Source organism: Oncorhynchus masou, chromosome 14, assembly GCF_036934945.1.
Source record: "Oncorhynchus masou masou isolate Uvic2021 chromosome 14, UVic_Omas_1.1, whole genome shotgun sequence".
NCBI lineage: Eukaryota > Metazoa > Chordata > Actinopteri > Salmoniformes > Salmonidae > Oncorhynchus > Oncorhynchus masou.
The window spans coordinates 26,426,099-26,444,637 of record NC_088225.1 but is presented as its reverse complement, the minus strand read 5'-3'; the positions used below and the strand labels follow the sequence as shown (position 1 = coordinate 26,444,637).

Genomic DNA, 18,539 nt, shown 5'->3' with positions numbered 1-18,539 from the left:
GCCCCTAACTCATTTACCGACCCAATCCGACACAGAGTTCCCCAGTCTCATCTCCAGCTCCAGCCTCTGTTTGAGCCAAGCAGTAGGCCCTTACAGTAGTGAGTGGTGCTGACTGTTTGTATGTCTGTACTGAGTATGTCTGTGTTGTGTTGTCCAGGAGGGTGTATGCAAAACAACAACCATAGGACCACCACACTCTCACCAAGCTCTAAGAAACAAATGGTTGTCAGAACGTTGAGTATGTCTGTGTTGTGTTGTCCAGGAGGGTGTCTCTGCTGAGGGAGAAGGAGCAGCAGAGTGAGCAACATGAAGACACACTGCAGAAGCTCCAGACCAAACATGAGGCTGACATCAGCCACTTCCAACAGGAACACACACTCTCCGCTGCTAAGGTAGCCAACGGCATGTGCTAGTAGACCAGACTACTGTAGAACACTACTGCACTGCGACAGTATCATTGCGCAACATGATACGCAGCAACATCTGGATGTGCGTGCAAAACAAGTTTCACATTCACATTCTGCTACCATTTCTATCTAGCCGTCTGCGCATACAAATTGATGCATACGTTCAATATATCCAACGTATGCATCACACAGAACGCACCATGACTGCTTCTGCAATGCAGTGCTGCAAGGCAACACAGTGTTGGAAATGAATGTACTTCTGGTGTACCAAAATGGAATGATGCTGTCGGTGTGATCGAGGCGTAAGGTACCCAACCAAATTAGTATAGAAAAACTAGATGCTACACCACTGCATTATCTGATGCTACACCGCTGCATTATCTGATGCTACACCACTGTATTATCTGATGCTACACCACTGCATTATCTGATGCTACACCGCTGCATTACCTGATGCTACAACACTGCATTATCTGATGCTACACCACTGCATTATCTGATGCTACACCACTGCATTACCTGATGCTACACCACTGCATTACCTGATGCTACACCACTGCATTACCTGATGCTACACCACTGCATTATCTGATGCTACACCACTGCATTACCTGATGCTACACCGCTGCATTACCTGATGCTACACCGCTGCATTACCTGATGCTACACCACTGCATTATCTGATGCTACACCACTGCATTGTCTGATGCTACACCACTGCATTACCTGATGCTACACCAATGCATTATCAGATGCTACACCACTGCATTATCTGATGCTACACCACTGCATTGTCTGATGCTACACCACTGCATTATCTGATTCTACACCGCTGCATTACCTGATGCTACACCACTGCATTACCTGATACTACACCACTGAAAGAACTATTAGCTGGGCACACGCTATTCAATTCAAGGGGCTTTATTGGCATGGCACATATGTTAACATTGCCAATGCAAGTGAAGTAGATAATATCCAAAAGTGAAATAAACAATAAAAATGATCAGTTCCACACTCTCTCAAAGATGTTGTAGAATGGTTAGATATATCTTCATGCTATACTGTGTATGACTTATGTTCAACTGAAGCCTTGACAGCATTTATGTCCCCCTGCTGCTGAGTCATATGGTTGTATCCTCGCTCACTTTCTCTTTCTCTATTTGACCTTTTAGTCATTTAGCAGACACTCTTATCCAGAGCGACAGGAGCAATTAGGGTTAAGTGCATTGCTCAAGGGCATATCGACAGATATTTCACCTGTAGGCTCAGGGATTCAACCCAGCAACCTTTCGGTTAATGGCCCAACACTCTTAACTTTACCACCTGCCTCTCTCTTTCTCTCCATCCCTCCATCTCTCCCTCTCTCAGGCCTCTGATGTGATTGAGGACCTGGAACAGACAGTGGCTCAGCTCAGACAGCAGCTACAGGACAGTGAGCACAGGAGACTGAAACAACTCAGGGTAAACTGTGTGTGTGTGTGTGTGTGTGTGTGTGTGTGTGTGTGTGTGTGTGTGTGTGTGTGTGTGTGTGTGTGTGTGTGTGTGTGTGTGTGTGTGTGTGTGTGTGTGTGTGTGTGTGTGTGTGTGTGTGTGTGTGCGCGCGCGCGTGTGTGTGCACATGCGTGAGCGAGAGAACTGCTTCATTCCACAACTGGAAGAAGTAGAAAAGACTATACAGATGTGTGTCCAGAGACCCATAACCCTCAAGATCCTCTGCTGGATAGATTTTCAAGCAGATGGGTGTTTTGTTTGAATGGGAATAATGGGAAAAACACATCTCACATAAAAAATTACTTGTTGTGGTTCTTTGTAGTTCTGTTTGAATGTTTCAGACTTCCTGACTTGTGTTTTCCAGGACACAGAGAATAAACTTCAACAAGAGAAAGCAGATCTGCAGCACCACTGTGAGAAAAAGGTACAATCTCTATCAATAGTTACCCGCGCATCAAATCAATGTAGTTACCCTCATGTCAAATCAATAATCAATATTTGTGTCAATACAATACTCTCATATCAAATTGAGATTATATGGCTGACCTCTTATTTAGTGTATAGGCTCAAAATAAACAAAGGAAGACTGTCTCACTTTGTCTTAATGAGGAGTGTCCTTTCCTCTGAGTCTTACTCTACATAACTATGTAGGCCTACCGTGCCTAAAGTCAACTCTGTGAAACCTAAAGCCTGATTATAATGACATTCTACCTGCCTTTCCAGACTGACTGTGGTTCAATGGGAGAGATAAAAGCCTGGGACCCACATGGTCCTGGCGAGATCCCCTTCTTCCCTTCCCTTTGATATGTTATGTCCTGCCTGTAAACTCAAAGCTGTGATTAACAGGTCAGACTACTGCTGGTCACAGGGCTCAGTGGCTGTGGGGAGGAAGGGTGGAGTGGAAAGGTGAGGGGCATTCGGAGGAGTGAGGGTTTGACATTTCGGGGAGTTGGGGGTTCAAATCAAATGAAATCACATTCTATTGGTCACATATGCATATTTAGCAGATGTTTTTGCGGGTGTAAGGGGGAGAGCTGGGGTGTGGCGTGAAGTTGCCCAATTTAAGGCCATAGGGGACGGGAGATGAAGTCTTGTCCGTCCGAAGAGCCATGCTCAGTCTCCCCAGCTAAATCCACCAAGGACCTTAATTGCTGCCAGACAGCAATGGCAGCGACCCCTTTCTCTTTCAAGCCTCCCTTCAAAGCCAATGTGTTGCCATAAAAAATCCCCCATCTAATGAGTTGGTCCGGCCAGGCCAGAGTCAGGTGGGTGAAGATCAGGTTTAAGATGCAGGTCCACACACCTGGTTCATCTTCAAAGTAAAGCCTGCATGTTGAAGGGCATAGCAGTCAGTCATAAAGAGGGGTTGGGGGGGGACTGATACACCTGCAAGCTAGCTAGCTACCAGGTCTGGGTCTCTGTTAGCAGGGTCATGGTGAGGGTCAATGTCATTTCACCTTCTGTTGTTTAATCATTATGTGACTGAAGTAAGTTGTTAGTTGAAAAAATAGTTAAATAGCTGCATCAAATGTTTTGAGTGCACAGCCTTTCTCCAGCTCCCAGTAAACTTGATGAAAGAATCTGTCTGTCTGTACATTCTTAAATGCCTATCAGGAGATGGGCCCAGATGGCAGCTTGATGATGGGTGGAGATAAGAGGTCAGGGAGAGGCAACCCCAGGGCCCAGGTGGATAAGGTCATGGAAAGGGGTGCTTGCTGAGAGATGGACCTGCTGTCATAGTGTCTGTCTCGGTCTCTCTCTCTCTCTCTCTCTCTCTCTCTCTCTCTCTCTCTCTCTCTCACTCTCTCTCTCTCTCTCACTCACACAATCACACAGGTGCGTGCCCTACACAACGAGGCGGAGAAAGAGAGAGAAGAGACCAAGAAGAAGATCTCCAAACTTGAAGAGTCACTGAAGTGAGTAGCAAAACACTGTAAATCAAATGTCTGTTTTCTTCTTTCATTTCATCACTACTTGGGGACTTGCCATTCAGTTTGGTTCAGAACACATCAGAAACATGGGATTTGTTCACACACATCACCAACCCACAAACCCACAATTCCAGCTTATGAAAAATGTCTCACAGCGAGCCAACACAGGCTTCCATCCATGCAATTATACAATGATACAATCCCCCCAAAGTCACTGATTTAGAAAAATGCTTAAGCACTCAGACATTGGTAAGTGCTAGTTACAGGGCCCGGGATACAGCTATAATTTGCAGAGCTCACCCTTGTGCCGTAATTGAAAACTGCAGTGGATATTTGAAGCTATATCAAATGTTGTCACTTTTAGTCTCTCCATATGTGCCTGTCTGACACATGCTGAAACATAGGAACCTCCATAGAGAGTTCTCATATCTGTGCTGTGCAGCGTCCCCAGTTGTGGAGCAGTGCCGAATTCCGTATTGTTGTACACCTCTCCTGTCTCAGATCTACAATGGCCGTGTCCGAATACCCATACTAGCGTATTAAACTGCATACTATTTAGCACGCACCGTTTAGTAAATAGTAGTTTTCCAAATTCAACCAGCCTGATAATAGATCATTTATCTAAATGCTGAATAGAGTAGGAATGGAGTTATAGGCCTACTCAGGCTGGTTATAGGCAGACTATCACATTTGACCTACACTGAGTGTACAAAACATTAAGAACACCTTCCTAATATTCTATTGCACCCCTCTCTTTTGCCCTCAGAACAGCCTCAATTCATTGGGGCATGGACACTACAAGGTGTTGAAAGTGTTTCACAGGTGTTCTTAATGTTTTGTATACTGTGTATAATGTAGTAGATCCATATAGCCCATCTATCCTATTTACAAAGAACTGAAGACAGAAACTGATAAATTGGGAACAACTGGACAGCAACATAATGAACTAAAGCACTGATCATTGGGAACGAGATCAGAACGACTGCTAAGGCTTGATCCATAAATTAAATAGGTAGCCTACAAAAGCATACTTGATTTTCAAAAATTCACAATTTCCGTAATGTTGCATACTATTATACAAAAAAAATGTGCATACTCAAACAGCCGACTATTTAGGATGCAAGTATAGGTATTTGGATACAGCCAGTGTGTCCTCCAGATGTGTAGTTAGCAGGGGTTAATGGCTGAACCCGGGGATCACTGAGGCCGCACTGGAAGACATGGAAGTGGTTAGGACTAGAAACAGGCCTGCCAGAGAGAGAGAAGAGCGCCTTGGCATACCTGGCCACTCTATTTCATGTCAATTAGACTTTCTTTCGTTTTCTCTCGTTCTCTTGTCCCTCTCTTTCTTTCATTCTTGTTCTCTTACTCCCTCCCTCTCCCTCCCTCTCTTTGTCTGGAATTAGTAAGAACCGCAGCAGCCTCGTTTGACATGTTATACAGTCTGACATGTCACCCACCCTGCGATCCTTCCCACCTATGATGTCATTGGTTTTGTTTGTTTACTTGTCTGTTGGCTGTAGCCTGTGAGATTCCACACCGCTACTTTTCTATCCTCACTTCATACTGCATCGTTTGTCGTCATCACGTCGTATGCCCATATTTGGCAAGTCTGTTAACGAGCAGGTGACCTCATCTGTGACAAGGGGCTGTGGGAGGAGCCAGTGCTGGGGCTACGTCCCAATAGTCTAACATGGCCTCATTTCCTGAATAATATTTCTTGAGACCATTGGTCATTGATGTAAAATCTTTGAATGGTCAAAAATATTATAATGTCGAATCAAATATGGGCTTTTCCTTTACTGCCCTCTGCTACATTATTCCAGCTACAATCACATCTCATCCCCATGCACCCCTCCCATCTCATCCCCCTGCACCTCTCCCTCCATCCTGCCCTTCCTCTTTCCATTCCTCGTACATTTCTCCCTCTCTCCATCCCTCCCACCAGATGTTTGGCTGACTGAGCTCCTCCTATCAGACATTCCCTCCTTTCCTCCTCTCCTTTCCTCAGTCTGCTATCATTCCATTACAGTAGAGTACAGTCAGAGCTGACAGGCTAGGCAGGGCCAGGTCTAATCCAGGGCCTCCTAATGCTGCATGCATTCCTCACACTAATTAATACCATACATTACCTCATTACTGGCTCATACACAGATTACACTTCCTCTAATGAAAGTAGAATGTGTTCTGCACAATTAAAAGCTCACACAATCTAAGCTCACTCAATCCTAACGGCCCGGAACGCAGCCCCAGTCCCAGTTCTAGCCCCAATCTCAGCTCCTGCCCCAGACCAAGTCTCAGCCTTAACCTCTGCCCCCAGTCTCCTAATGGCCCCAGCCTCAGCTCCTGCCCCAGACCAAGTCTCAGCCTTAACCTCTGCCCCCCAGTCTCCTAATGGCCCCAGCCTCAGCTCCTGCCCCAGACCAAGTCTCAGCCTTAACCTCAGCCCCCCAGTCTCCTATTGGCCCCGGAACACAGCCCTGCCCCAGACCAAGTCTCAGCCTTAACCTCTGCCCCCCAGTCTCCTAATGGCCCCGGAACACAGCCCTGCCCCAGACCAAGTCTCAGCCCTAACCTCTGCCCCCCAGTCTCCTAATGGCCCCAGCACAGCCCTCCTGCCCCAGACCAAGTCTCAGCCTTCACCTCCTCAGCCCCCCAGTCTCCTAATGCCCCCAGTCTCCTAATGGCCCTATTGGCCCCGGAACACAGCCCTGCCCCAGACCAAGTCTCAGCCCTAACCTCCGCCCCCCAGTCTCCTATTGGCCCCGGAACACAGCCCTGCCCCAGACCAAGTCTCAGCCTTAACCTCTGCCCCCCAGTCTCCTAATGGCCCCGGAACACAGCCCTGCCCCAGACCAAGTCTCAGCCCTAACCTCCGCCCCCAGTCTCCTAATGGCCCCGGAACACAGCCCTGCCCCAGACCAAGTCTCAGCCCTAACCTCCGCCCCCAGTCTCCTAATGGCCCCGGAACACAGCCCTGCCCCAGACCAAGTCTCAGCCCTAACCTCTGCCCCCAGTCTCCTATTGGCCCCGGAACACAGCCCTGCCCCAGACCAAGTCTCAGCCCTAACCTCCGCCCCCCAGTCTCCTAATGGCCCCGGAACACAGCCCTGCCCCAGACCAAGTCTCAGCCCTAACCTCTGCCCCCAGTCTCCTATTGGCCCCGGAACACAGCCCTGCCCCAGACCAAGTCTCAGCCCTAACCTCCGCCCCCAGTCTCCTATTGGCCCCGGAACACAGCCCTGCCCCAGACCAAGTCTCAGCCCTAACCTCCGCCCCCCAGTCTCCTAATGGCCCCGGAACACAGCCCTGCCCCAGACCAAGTCTCAGCCCTAACCTCCGCCCCCAGTCTCCTATTGGCCCCGGAACACAGCCCTGCCCCAGACCAAGTCTCAGCCCTAACCTCTGCCCCCAGTCTCCTATTGGCCCCGGAACACAGCCCTGCCCCAGACCAAGTCTCAGCCCTAACCTCTGCCCCCAGTCTCCTATTGGCCCCGGAACACAGCCCTGCCCCAGACCAAGTCTCAGCCCTAACCTCCGCCCCAGTCTCCTAATGGCCCCGGAACACAGCCCTGCCCCAGACCAAGTCTCAGCCCAACCTCTGCCCCCAGTCTCCTAGGCCCCGGAACACAGCCTTGCCCCAGACCAAGTCTCAGCCCTAACCTCCGCCCCCAGTCTCCTATTGGCCCCGGAACACAGCCCTGCCCCAGACCAAGTCTCAGCCCTAACCTCTGCCCCCAGTCTCCTATTGGCCCCGGAACACAGCCCTGCCCCAGACCAAGTCTCAGCCCTAACCTCCCCAGCCCCCCCTAGTCTCCTAAACACAGCCTGGCCAAGTCTCAGCCCTAACAGTCTCCTATTGGCCCCGGAGACCAAGTCTCAGCCCTAACCTCCCCCCCAGTCTCCTAAACACAGCCTGCCCCAGACCAAGTCTCAGCCCTAACCTCTGCCCCAGTCTCCTATTGGCCCCGGAACACAGCCCTGCCCCAGACCAAGTCTCAGCCCTAACCTCTGCCCCAGTCTCCTATTGGCCCCGGAACACAGCCCTGCCCCAGACCAAGTCTCAGCCCTAACCTCTGCCCCAGTCTCCTATTGGCCCCGGAACACAGCCTTGCCCCAGACCAAGTCTCAGCCCTAACTTCTGCCCCAGTCTCCTAAACACAGCCCTGCCCCAGACCAAGTCTCAGCCCTAACCTCCCCCCAGTCTCCTATTGGCCCCGGAACACAGCCCTGCCCCAGACCAAGTCTCAGCCCTAACCTCTGCCCCCAGTCTCCTAATGGCCCCGGAACACAGCCCTGCCCCAGACCAAGTCTCAGCCCTAACCTCCGCCCCAGTCTCCTAATGGCCCCGGAACACAGCCCTGCCCCAGACCAAGTCTCAGCCCTAACCTCCGCCCCCCAGTCTCCTATTGGCCCCGGAACACAGCCTTGCCCCAGACCAAGTCTCAGCCCTAACCTCTGCCCCAGCCTCCTAATGAGATCCAGTCAAGCCTGTTTACCGTACTCTACTCTCAACTAGGGCTGTGGCCGTCATGACATTTTTTCAGCCGGTGATTGTCAAGCAAATAACTGCCGGCCTCCCGGTAATTGACCGTTAATTAACATAAACACATTTAGCATCTTCTGACTTCCACACATAGCCTACAAGCCACTGATGCAGATCTTTGGAACATCTACATTTTTAAAAAGTATAAGGTATCCATGTAATATAGCCTACACCTTCACAATAAAGCCATTAAATATTTTAGACAGGTCTAAAGAAACATGATATGAATAAAATGTAGTCTAGTTCAGAAGAACACAATAGCATATTCTATTATGTTAAGCCCTGATCTGACTATGCGATATGGCTGTGGGCTACACTAGTTCATTTAGCAGACAAGATTTGCTTAGAATTCCTTGGAATTATTCTATATTATTATATAGTATGAAGAATACAATTGAACATAGGATATTTTATCCAAATGATTCGAGAGAGTGCGCACATGTGTTGAGCGGTTAACAAAGAAACTGGTACTCCTATATGCTTCATTTAGAGTTATTTATATAACGTTAGTTGTGATACAAATGTTGGGCTATATGTTTTGATTTTTAATACATTCTAAGGCTACGTGATGCGACCCTAATGATGATTTGAAAAATTCTCATGAAAAGCTTGAGCTCTGCTTATTTTTTTTTCGCAGTCTGTACACACTTCATCAGTCTCTCATTCACAATTTGAGTACTTGATAATGCCTTGAATTTCCTGGAGCATCCCCTTTGTGTCCCCCTAAAAAAATCCATGCCTTTTGCGGCCCTTGGGCTGAATATAGTAATTAGAATTCCCTTCTCCTGGCTGCGTGCTCCAAGCACCTCTCACTCACATGGCTCTCTCAGATAGCTCAATTCTTATTAGCCAATGCACGTGACGTGATTGGGTCTTTCTCACAGGCTACAAGTGAAGACAGACACATCGGGAACGCAACTGTGCACGTCCTTATTCAATTCCGATGTGCATATTAAAGATATTAGAAAAACTGTCCACATTTATTTTTCATCAGCCCACAAGATGAGTATGCCTAACGAACAGCAAAAGCACTAGCCTATGTCAATCTACTATCCCCCATAGTACAAAAGTTGACCTATTGTACTCTGTGCCAGAAATAAATATTCCAAACATAGTCTGGGACTGTTGTGGGATGCGATAAATCCCAAATTAATACAACCACTGACGCAACAGATGAGAACATTTAGCAAAGATGTTGATAAACCCTTTGGCTATTTCTTCACATCATAAGCGGAGCAATGTGCACACGGCAGTAGGCTATAAGCGCAAATATTCCACTAGCAGGAAAACCACAAATGCGATTATGCATGTAATTATTTTATTATAAAGGTGAATTTCTATGTTGAAAAATATCTTCCCCAAACTTGAAACTCACGCAGCGGCTCTACACCCATTCTAATGCGGATGAATGTGCTTCACTTTAAGAAGTTATTTGGCCACTTTAGTTGTGACACAAACCTCATCAAAACTTATAGGCCTATGGGCTAGGCTACATGAGGTATGCGACTATGATTTGAAAAAGTCACAAAAAAAGCATGCGCTGTTCCTTGCCTTAAGTTGGGCATCATTCACCAGTGATAATATATCATTCATATACTAAATAATATATGTATGCAATTTGTTTTGATTTAGAATGGACCATTATCATGTACCTGTCTCGAAACAGGGGCAGCGAGAAAAATGTCTTCTATGCACTTAAATAGCGAATGGAGGACCCTTTTCAAGTGGTTCATTTTCCTGCCAGCTAGGTAGGCTATACTTCTGTATAGTAGGCCTAGCCTCTAGAAAGCTGATGAGATCCTACTCTTTTTAATAGACCCCATCACTCTGTTTTCTCACGCAATTGCATAGCCTATAGAAATGTTTACGCAACATGAGCTCATGGTCTGTCATGAAGTATTTGATTAGATTTTTGATTACATTTGCATTGATGTCAGAGTGGGACAATAGCGTCCTGAGTACCAGGCAGTTAGTACGTTTGGCAGGCTACTAATGACCATCAGCAGCATCAGAGCTTGGAGGAGCTTAATTACCGTGACTAAACGGTCACATGGAATTTGACTGCTGTCATGACTCGTGTCCGCCGGTGTGGAAGTAATACAGTCACCGTAACAGTCCTACTATCACATGCTTGGTAAACAACAGGTGTAGACTTAACAGTGAAATGCTGACTTACGGGCCCTTCCCAACAATGCAGAGAGAAAGAAAATAGAGAAATAATCTAAAAATAAAAGTAATAATAAAAATACGAGTAATGATAACATGGCTAAATACATGGGGTACCAGTACAGAGTCAATGTGCAGCGCACGAGGTAATTGACGTAGATACTTTTCTATTTATTTAACTAGGCAAGTCAGTTTAGAACAAATTCATATTTACAATGACAGCCTACCCCGGCCAAACCTGGACGACACTGGGCCAATTGTGCGCTGCTCTATGGGACTTCCAATCACGGCCGGATGTGAAACTGTAATCTTGAAAATGTGAGGAATGTGTGTTTCTATGATTTTAATGTGAGTTCTACACCTGACATGTGAGTTTGATGTGGTTATTAGGCAGGAAATGCATTGAGGCTATTGTCAGGTAAAAACCCATTGATTTCTCAGTCCTTTACATTCCACTGAGATCTGAATCGACACATTATTCATATCGCTCAGTTCCAAGGACAAATATTCCCTGTGAAGACTAGACGGTGATAAAGGCACATTTTAATGCAGATTCGCTTGACAGAATGAATACATTCTCCTATCGTCTGTCACTGGTGTCCCAGACACGTGAGCGGATGTGAGAGAGGACGCATTTGATGAGGCAGCAGACGTAAATCTGGACTCATAAATTATCACTCTGCTCGGTGACAAGCGGGCCGGTCTCTCGTTAGTGTTAACCAGTTAGAAATAGTCGCGTCAGAGCTCTGATCTAATTAATTAAGAACTCAGTCTGGTAGGGTGAGAAGGAACGCCCTGCACACACACAGATGCATTCGCACGCACGCACTGGAAAGATTTAGCAGTGGCCCTCAGATCCTCAAAGTTACACAGCTGCACCATTGAGAGCATTTAGTGCGTACGGCCAAGTACATTACTGGGGCCAAGCCCCCTGCTATCCAGGACCTCTATACTAGGCCGTGTCAGAGAAAGGCCCAAAACATTGTCAGACTCCAGCCACCCACGTCATAGACTGTTCTCTTTGCTACCGAACGGAAAGCGGTACCAATGCACCAAGTCTGGAACCAACAGGACCCTGAACAGATTCTACCCCCAAGCCATTAGACTGCTAAAGAGTTAGTGCGGTAGCTATTTGGTTAACTATTTAACTATCTGCAGTGACCTGTTTTAAACTAACTTTTTTGACTCATCACGTACGCTGCTGCTATTGTTTATTATCTCTCCTGTTGCCTAGTCACTTTATTCCTAGCATCTCAGTGCTAGAGGCGTCTCAACCCTGGTTTGATTCCAGGTTGTATCACAACCAGCCGTGATTGGGAGTCCCATAGGGCGGCGCACAATTGGCCCAGCATCGTCACGGTTAGAGTTTGGCCGGGGTAGACCGTCATTGTAAATAATAATTTGTTCTTAACTGACTTGCCTAGTTAAATAAAGGTTAAATAAAATAAATATGTACCTCAATTACCTCGTGCCCTGCACATTGACTTTGTACTGAGACCCCATGTATTTAGCCATGTTATCATTACTCATTGTATATTTAGTATTACTTTTATTTTCTATTATTTCTCTATTTTCTTTCTCTCTGCATTGTTGTGAAGGTCCCGTAAGTAAGCATTTCACTGTTAAGTCTACACCTGTTGTTTACCAAGCATGTGATGAATAACATTTGATTAGATTAGAAAATGTAATTTGACACATACACACACACACACACACACACACACACACACACACACACACAATGAGAGTCTGATGTGATGTCTGCTACCTACTTGCTGCCGTGGCAACAGTGAAGGCCTTCAAAGATGATCCAGGAGACCTTCAAAGCCACAGCAGGACTGCACGCAGGTGTGTGTGTGTGTTTATGTGTGTTCAGGGGCTGATAGAGGAGATGGGAGGATGAGAGATGAAATTAAACAAGTTTAAACCTCTCGACATGCCCAACAGGCGCTTGGGGTTATACCTTAGACAGGCTGGCATCTTTGTAGATTGTGTGCACTGTGCAAACATGGATATGTGTGTGTTTGGGTCCTTTTTTATCACACCATGTTTCATTGTGGATCCGACTAATGTATTCCGACGTGTGTCTCTGTATTTGTGCTTCCGTTAGTGTTTCTGCATAAACACTTTACTTTCTGCGTAAACGCGGGACAGCGGCAGCAGGTATTTTGTTTGTTTGGGATCAGGAGAGTTGTTTGTAAAAGAAAGGTGTGATCTACACTCCTCTGAACCCTCCCAAAATAAAGAAGACAAGGAAAACCTCTATCCCGTCATGCAAATGAGCATGGCTGCATCAGTTAGATTTCTACGTCTGCGTCGCTATAGCAACAACATAAAGAACTACAAAGCAGAGAAGAAAACCTGTTTTCTATCTCTTCTTTCATCCCAGTGCCGTTCAGATCATTAGCATAGAGATGGAGGGATGTGCTGGGGACAGAGAAATGGGAGAGGAGGAGAGATACATAGGCAGCCTGCTCTCCAGATGAGCTGCCTCCACAACAATGAGCTCCTAATGGCAGTGGAACATCAACAAAAACATCAACTAAATGCTAATGAAAGGAGAGAAACAACACACCCTGCCTCAGTGCCTCCACCCTAGCATTTCCATCTATCTTAAGAATCTGGCTTCTCCTTGGCTGGGGGTGATGGGGCTGAGGGGGGCTGCTGGATGGAGGGGTCCAGGGAAGGTGGGGATGGAAAGGGTGGATCTTGGGTAATGGAAAGCTCTATGTGACTCTATAGTGGAAGTCCCCTGGTGACCATATAGACTGGCCTAGGTTGAAAGAGGGTTGTTACCACAGCTCAATACTTTACACCAGAACAATGGTTTAAGGAACTAGTGGGACCTGATCAACTGTTTAGATATGTTGAGTGCCTGATTGGGATGTGATTCCATCTGTGGAAAGGCCTACTACATTCAGGTTAACTAAATCAGTCACAAAGTAAGAGAGGTATTCAGTGTAAAATTGTCTCTTTTCAAATCAAATGCTTCGTAAAGAACAGGTGGAGACTAACAGCAAAATGCTTACTTATGTGCCCTTCCCAACAATGCAGAGAGAAAAATTATAGAAAGATAATAACCCAAGGAATAAATACACAATGATAACTTGGCTATATACATGGGGTACCTGTACAGAGTCGATGTGCAGGGGTACTAGGTAATGGGGGTAGATGCACTACATGACCAAACGTATGTGGATACCTGCTTGTTGAACGTCTCATTCCAAAATCATGGGAATTAATATGGAGTTGATCTCCCCAGAATGAGTCAGTGGTGCTCGGGTAGTTGGGCCACCAGCCGGTGGGTTGACTTCTGCAAGGTGAACCTTTCCCAAGGTTGTGCATACACTACATGGCCAAAAGTATGTGGACATCTGCTCGTCGAAAATCTCATTCCAAAATCATGGGCATTAATATGGAGTTGGTCCCCCCTTTGCTGCTATAACAGCCTCCACTCTTCTGGGAAGGATTTCCAATCGATGTTGGAACAACATTGTTACATTCAGCCACAAGAGCATTAGTGAAGTCGGGCACTGATGTTGGGCGATTAGTCCTGGCTCGCAGCTTTCCATTTCATCGAAAAGGTGTTTGATGGGGTTGAGGTCAGGGCTCTGTGCAGGTCAGTCAAGTTCTTCCGCACGATCTAGGCAGACAATTTTTGTATGGACCTCGCTTAGTGTATGGGGTGTCATGACGTTGGCCTGGGGGTAGGTTTATGACAGTCATAAATACCTCTTTCCCCCTTTTTCCTCTCTCTACCCTACTGATGTGACATTAGAAAACCCCTTGGTTAACATAGAGATTCTGGGAACATCAGAAGGTGGGGAAAATAATGAACTATATTCTGGTAATCTGACCAATTGAACATATGCGGTGGTACTTGATGAATATGATGTCAGTTCGGTTGTCATCTGATACATTCTCATCAATGATAGGATGACATAAACTCTACAGTGGAAAGTCTACACATCAGAATTATCGGATTCACATGGAATTGTTGTTAAATTGAAATGTTTAAATATTAAATTATTCGTGGGATTTTAGCTTCTAAAATGTGAGACAATTGGGTTTTCATGAATGAATTAGGCCCGACTCAGTGGCCCGCACATGTGAAGAGACATAGGTTGTAAACTATGAAACAGACCCATTTTCTCCCTCCACTATATAAGCCCTTGACAAAAATGTAACCTCCTGTTCCGAGGATGTGAGGACGACTGTCCGATGTCAGAATGGTTCAGATAATAACTAGAGAACGAAGCCAACCTCAGCGTGAGCTTTGGTTGCGAATGGTATGAACTTTGAACTCTTATTCACTACAGAAGTGATACCTCCTAGCCATTGAGTTAGCAACAGCAGCTGCAAACGTGGGTTAGGAAGGAACAGACAGAGTATCCCGTATACCACACAACAACGTTACTACAACGTATCCAGTTGATCACCAGAGACATTCTTCAAAGGACTCGGTTTGGCAACACGGCATTCCATCTACCACCAACCTACCGAAGCGCAGCTCAGAGTAAATATTTATTGCGTTTTCCTTTTCCAAATGGGCGGTAATTTAGAATGCATAAGATACTGTGTTTACGATAGCACAACTTCTCCCTTTTGTTCCTCAGTCTTCCCGCTCTTTCACTCAAACCCAGCCCCTTTTCTTTGTGTAACCAGCTGTCATATCTTTTCCGCCCTCTAGGGACGTTTTCCTTTATGACGTAATTTGTATTCAAGGTATGATTCATTCTTTGTAATTCTGTGATTCTGTAATTCTGTGTGATTATTTAGGTATTTAGTAAATGCATAATTAAACCCAATTTTGTCTTGCTGATTCAACTTGTTAGCCAGGGTTCGTGAAGATAACCAAGAATTTACAACTTTCAGATGAGACTGAATTAAAGTGACGATTAATATTGACTGCTATTGATGTAAAATATTACAAGGTCTTTAAGAGTTTATTCGGAAGATAACAGCTCTATAAATATTATTTCGTGGTGCCCCGACTCTCAAGTTAATTACATTTACATGATTAGCTCAATCGGGTAATATTAATTACGGAGAAAGGATTTTATAGAATAGCATGTCATATCACTTAATCCGGCATAGCCAAAGACACGACAGGGGCATTGTCATGCTGAAACAGGAAAGGACCTTCCCTTCACTGGAACTGTTGCCACAAGGTTGGAAGCACAGAAACATCTAGAATGTCATTGTATGCTGTAGCGTTTAGATTTCCCTTCACTGGAACTAAGGGGCCTAGCCCGACCCATGAAAAACAGCCTCAGACCATTATTCCTCCTCCACCAAACTTTACAATTGATACTATGCATTCGGGCAGGTGGCGTTCTCCTGGCATCCGCCAAACCCAGATTTTCTCCGTCGGACTGCCTGATGGTGAAGCGTGATTCATCACTCCAGAGAACACGTTTCCACTGCTCCAATGACGGCGATCTTTCCACCACTCCAGCCGACACTTTGCATTGCACATGGTGACCTTAGGCTTGTGTGCGGCTGCTCGTACATGGAAACCCATTTCATGAAGTTCCCGACAAACAGTTCTTGTGCTTACGTTGCTTCCAGAGGCAGTTTGGCACTCAGTAGTGAGTGTTGCAACCAAGGATTGCACTCGGTTGTCCCATTCTGTGAGCTTGTTTGGCCTGGTGACACGTTGTTGTTCCTAGATGTTTCCACTTCACAATAGCAGCACTTACAGTTGACCGGGGCAGCTCTAGCAGGGCAGAAATTTGACGAACTGACTTGTTGGAATTATTATATGACGGTGCCACGTTGAAAGTCACTGAGCTCTTCAGGAAGGCCATTCTAATGCCAATGTTTGTCCATGGAGATTGCATGGCGGTGTGCTCAATTTTATACATCTGTCTTCAATGGACGTGGCTGACATAGCCGAATCCACAAATTTGATCCTATGCTTCCTGGATGATGTTTTGGTCACTTTTGAATGCTGGCGGTGCATGAGACGGAGTCTATAACCCACACAAGTGGCTCAGGTAGTGCAGCTCATCCAGGATGGCACATCAATGCGAGCTGTGGCAAGAAGGTTTGCTGTGTCTGTCAGCATAGTGTCCAGAGCATGAAGGCTCAACCAGGAGACAGGCCAGTACATCAGGAGATGTGGAGGAGGCCGTAGGAGGGCAACAACTCAGCAGCAGGACTGCTACCTCCGCCTTTGTGCAAGGAGGAGCAGGAGGAGCACTGCCAGAGCCCTGCAAAACGACCTCCAGCAGGCCACAAATGTGCATGTGTCTGCTCAAACGGTCAGAAACAGACTCCATGAGGGTGGTATGAGGGCCCGACGTCCACAGATGGGGGTTGTGCTTACAGCCCAACACCGTGCAGGATGTTTGGCATTTGCCAGAGAACACCAAGATTGGCAAATTCGCCACTGGCGCCCTGTGCTCTTCACAGATGAAAGCAGGTTCACACTGAGCACATGTGACAGACATGACAGAGTCTGGAGACGCCGTGGAGAACGTTCTGCTGCCTGCAACATCCTCCAGCATGACCGGTTTGGCGGTGGGTCAGTCATGGTGTGGGGTGGCATTTCTTTGGGGGGCCGCACAGCCCTCCATGTGCTCACCAGAGGTAGCCTGACTGCCATTAGGTACCGAGATGAGATCCTCAGACCCCTTGTGAGACCATATGCTGGTGCGGTTGGCCCTGGGTTCCTCCTAATGCAAGACAATGCTAGACCTCATGTGGCTGGAGTGTGTCAGCAGTTCCTGCAAGAGGAAGGCATTGATGCTATGGACTGGCCCGCCCGTTCCCCAGACCTGAATCCAATTGAGCACATCTGGGACATCATGTCTCGCTCCATCCACCACAGACTGTCCAGGAGTTGGCGGATGCTTTAGTCCAGGTCTGGGAGGAGATCCCTCAGGAGACCATCCGCCACCTCATCAGGAGCATGCCCAGGCATTGTAGGGAGGTCATACAGGCACGTGGAGGCCACACACACTACTTAGCCTCATTTTGTTTTAAGGACATTACATCAAAGTTGGATCAGCCTGTAGTGTGGTTTTCCACTTTAATTTTGAGTGTGACTCCAAATCCAGACCTCCATCGGTAGATAAATTTGATTTCCATTGATAATTTTTGTGTGATTTTGTTGTCAGCACATTCAACTATGCAAAGAAAAAAGTATTTAATAAGAATATTTCATTCATTCAGATCTAGGATGTGTTATTTTAGTGTTCCCTTTATTTTTTTGAGCAGTGTATTTTTTAAGTATTGTTTGTGCATTGCCAGTCAGGGGTGCCAGTATTTTTGGAGCCCCACTGTACAGTGTATGTACATATAGGTAGGGATACGGGACTAGGCAACAGGATAGATAATAAACAGTAACAGCAGCATATGTGATTAGTCAGAAAGGGTCAGTGCAGATTGTCCGGGTAGTTATTGCTTAACTATTTAGCAGTCTTATGTCTTGGGGGTAGAATCTGTTAAGGGTCCTATTGGTTCTAGACTTGGTGCAGAGAGTTTATTTCAATGAGACTACACTGTATAAATAAAGGTTCAACAGTAAAAAAAATATATGGTTCTGTTTCCTTCAGGGCTGTTAGCCATTCATTACAGTAGTTTTGCCAAGTAATGCTCATTATGTAAATATCTGTACATGTGGGTTTAGTGCATGGATGATTTTGCATACTATGGCAACTTCATGAACGATGTATGCATCCAAAGTGGTATAAATGCATAGCAGAGATGGGAGAACCCCCTCCAGATATGGAATACCTCTGCTTTCCTCTCTGGATCCCCCCTTTATGCACTTCCTCCCACTGCTGTTCCTCCCACCGCTGTTCCTCCCACCGCTGTTCCTCCCTCCGCTGTTCCTCCCTCCGCTGTTCCTCCCTCTGCTGTTCCTCCCACCGCTGTTCCTCCCACTGCTGTTCCTCCCTCCGCTGTTCCTCCCTCTGCTCCTCCATAGAGCTGCATCTGCAACTATTTACATGCGGTCTCCAGTGACTGTTACAGGCTTCTCAATAG

The 18,539-nt window shown here is 46.5% G+C and overlaps 1 protein-coding gene across 1 annotated transcript in view; it reads left to right on the top strand.

The window, feature by feature from the left end:
* Positions 1-18,539, top strand: part of cep112 (centrosomal protein 112) — a 236,846-nt gene that overhangs the window by 71,595 nt on the left and 146,712 nt on the right. Inside the window, exons 14-17 of the mRNA XM_064987051.1 lie at positions 263-392; positions 1,779-1,871; positions 2,266-2,325; positions 3,738-3,817. Coding sequence (XP_064843123.1) covers positions 263-392; positions 1,779-1,871; positions 2,266-2,325; positions 3,738-3,817 — 363 coding nt within the window. The remainder of the gene's footprint in view (positions 1-262; positions 393-1,778; positions 1,872-2,265; positions 2,326-3,737; positions 3,818-18,539) is intronic.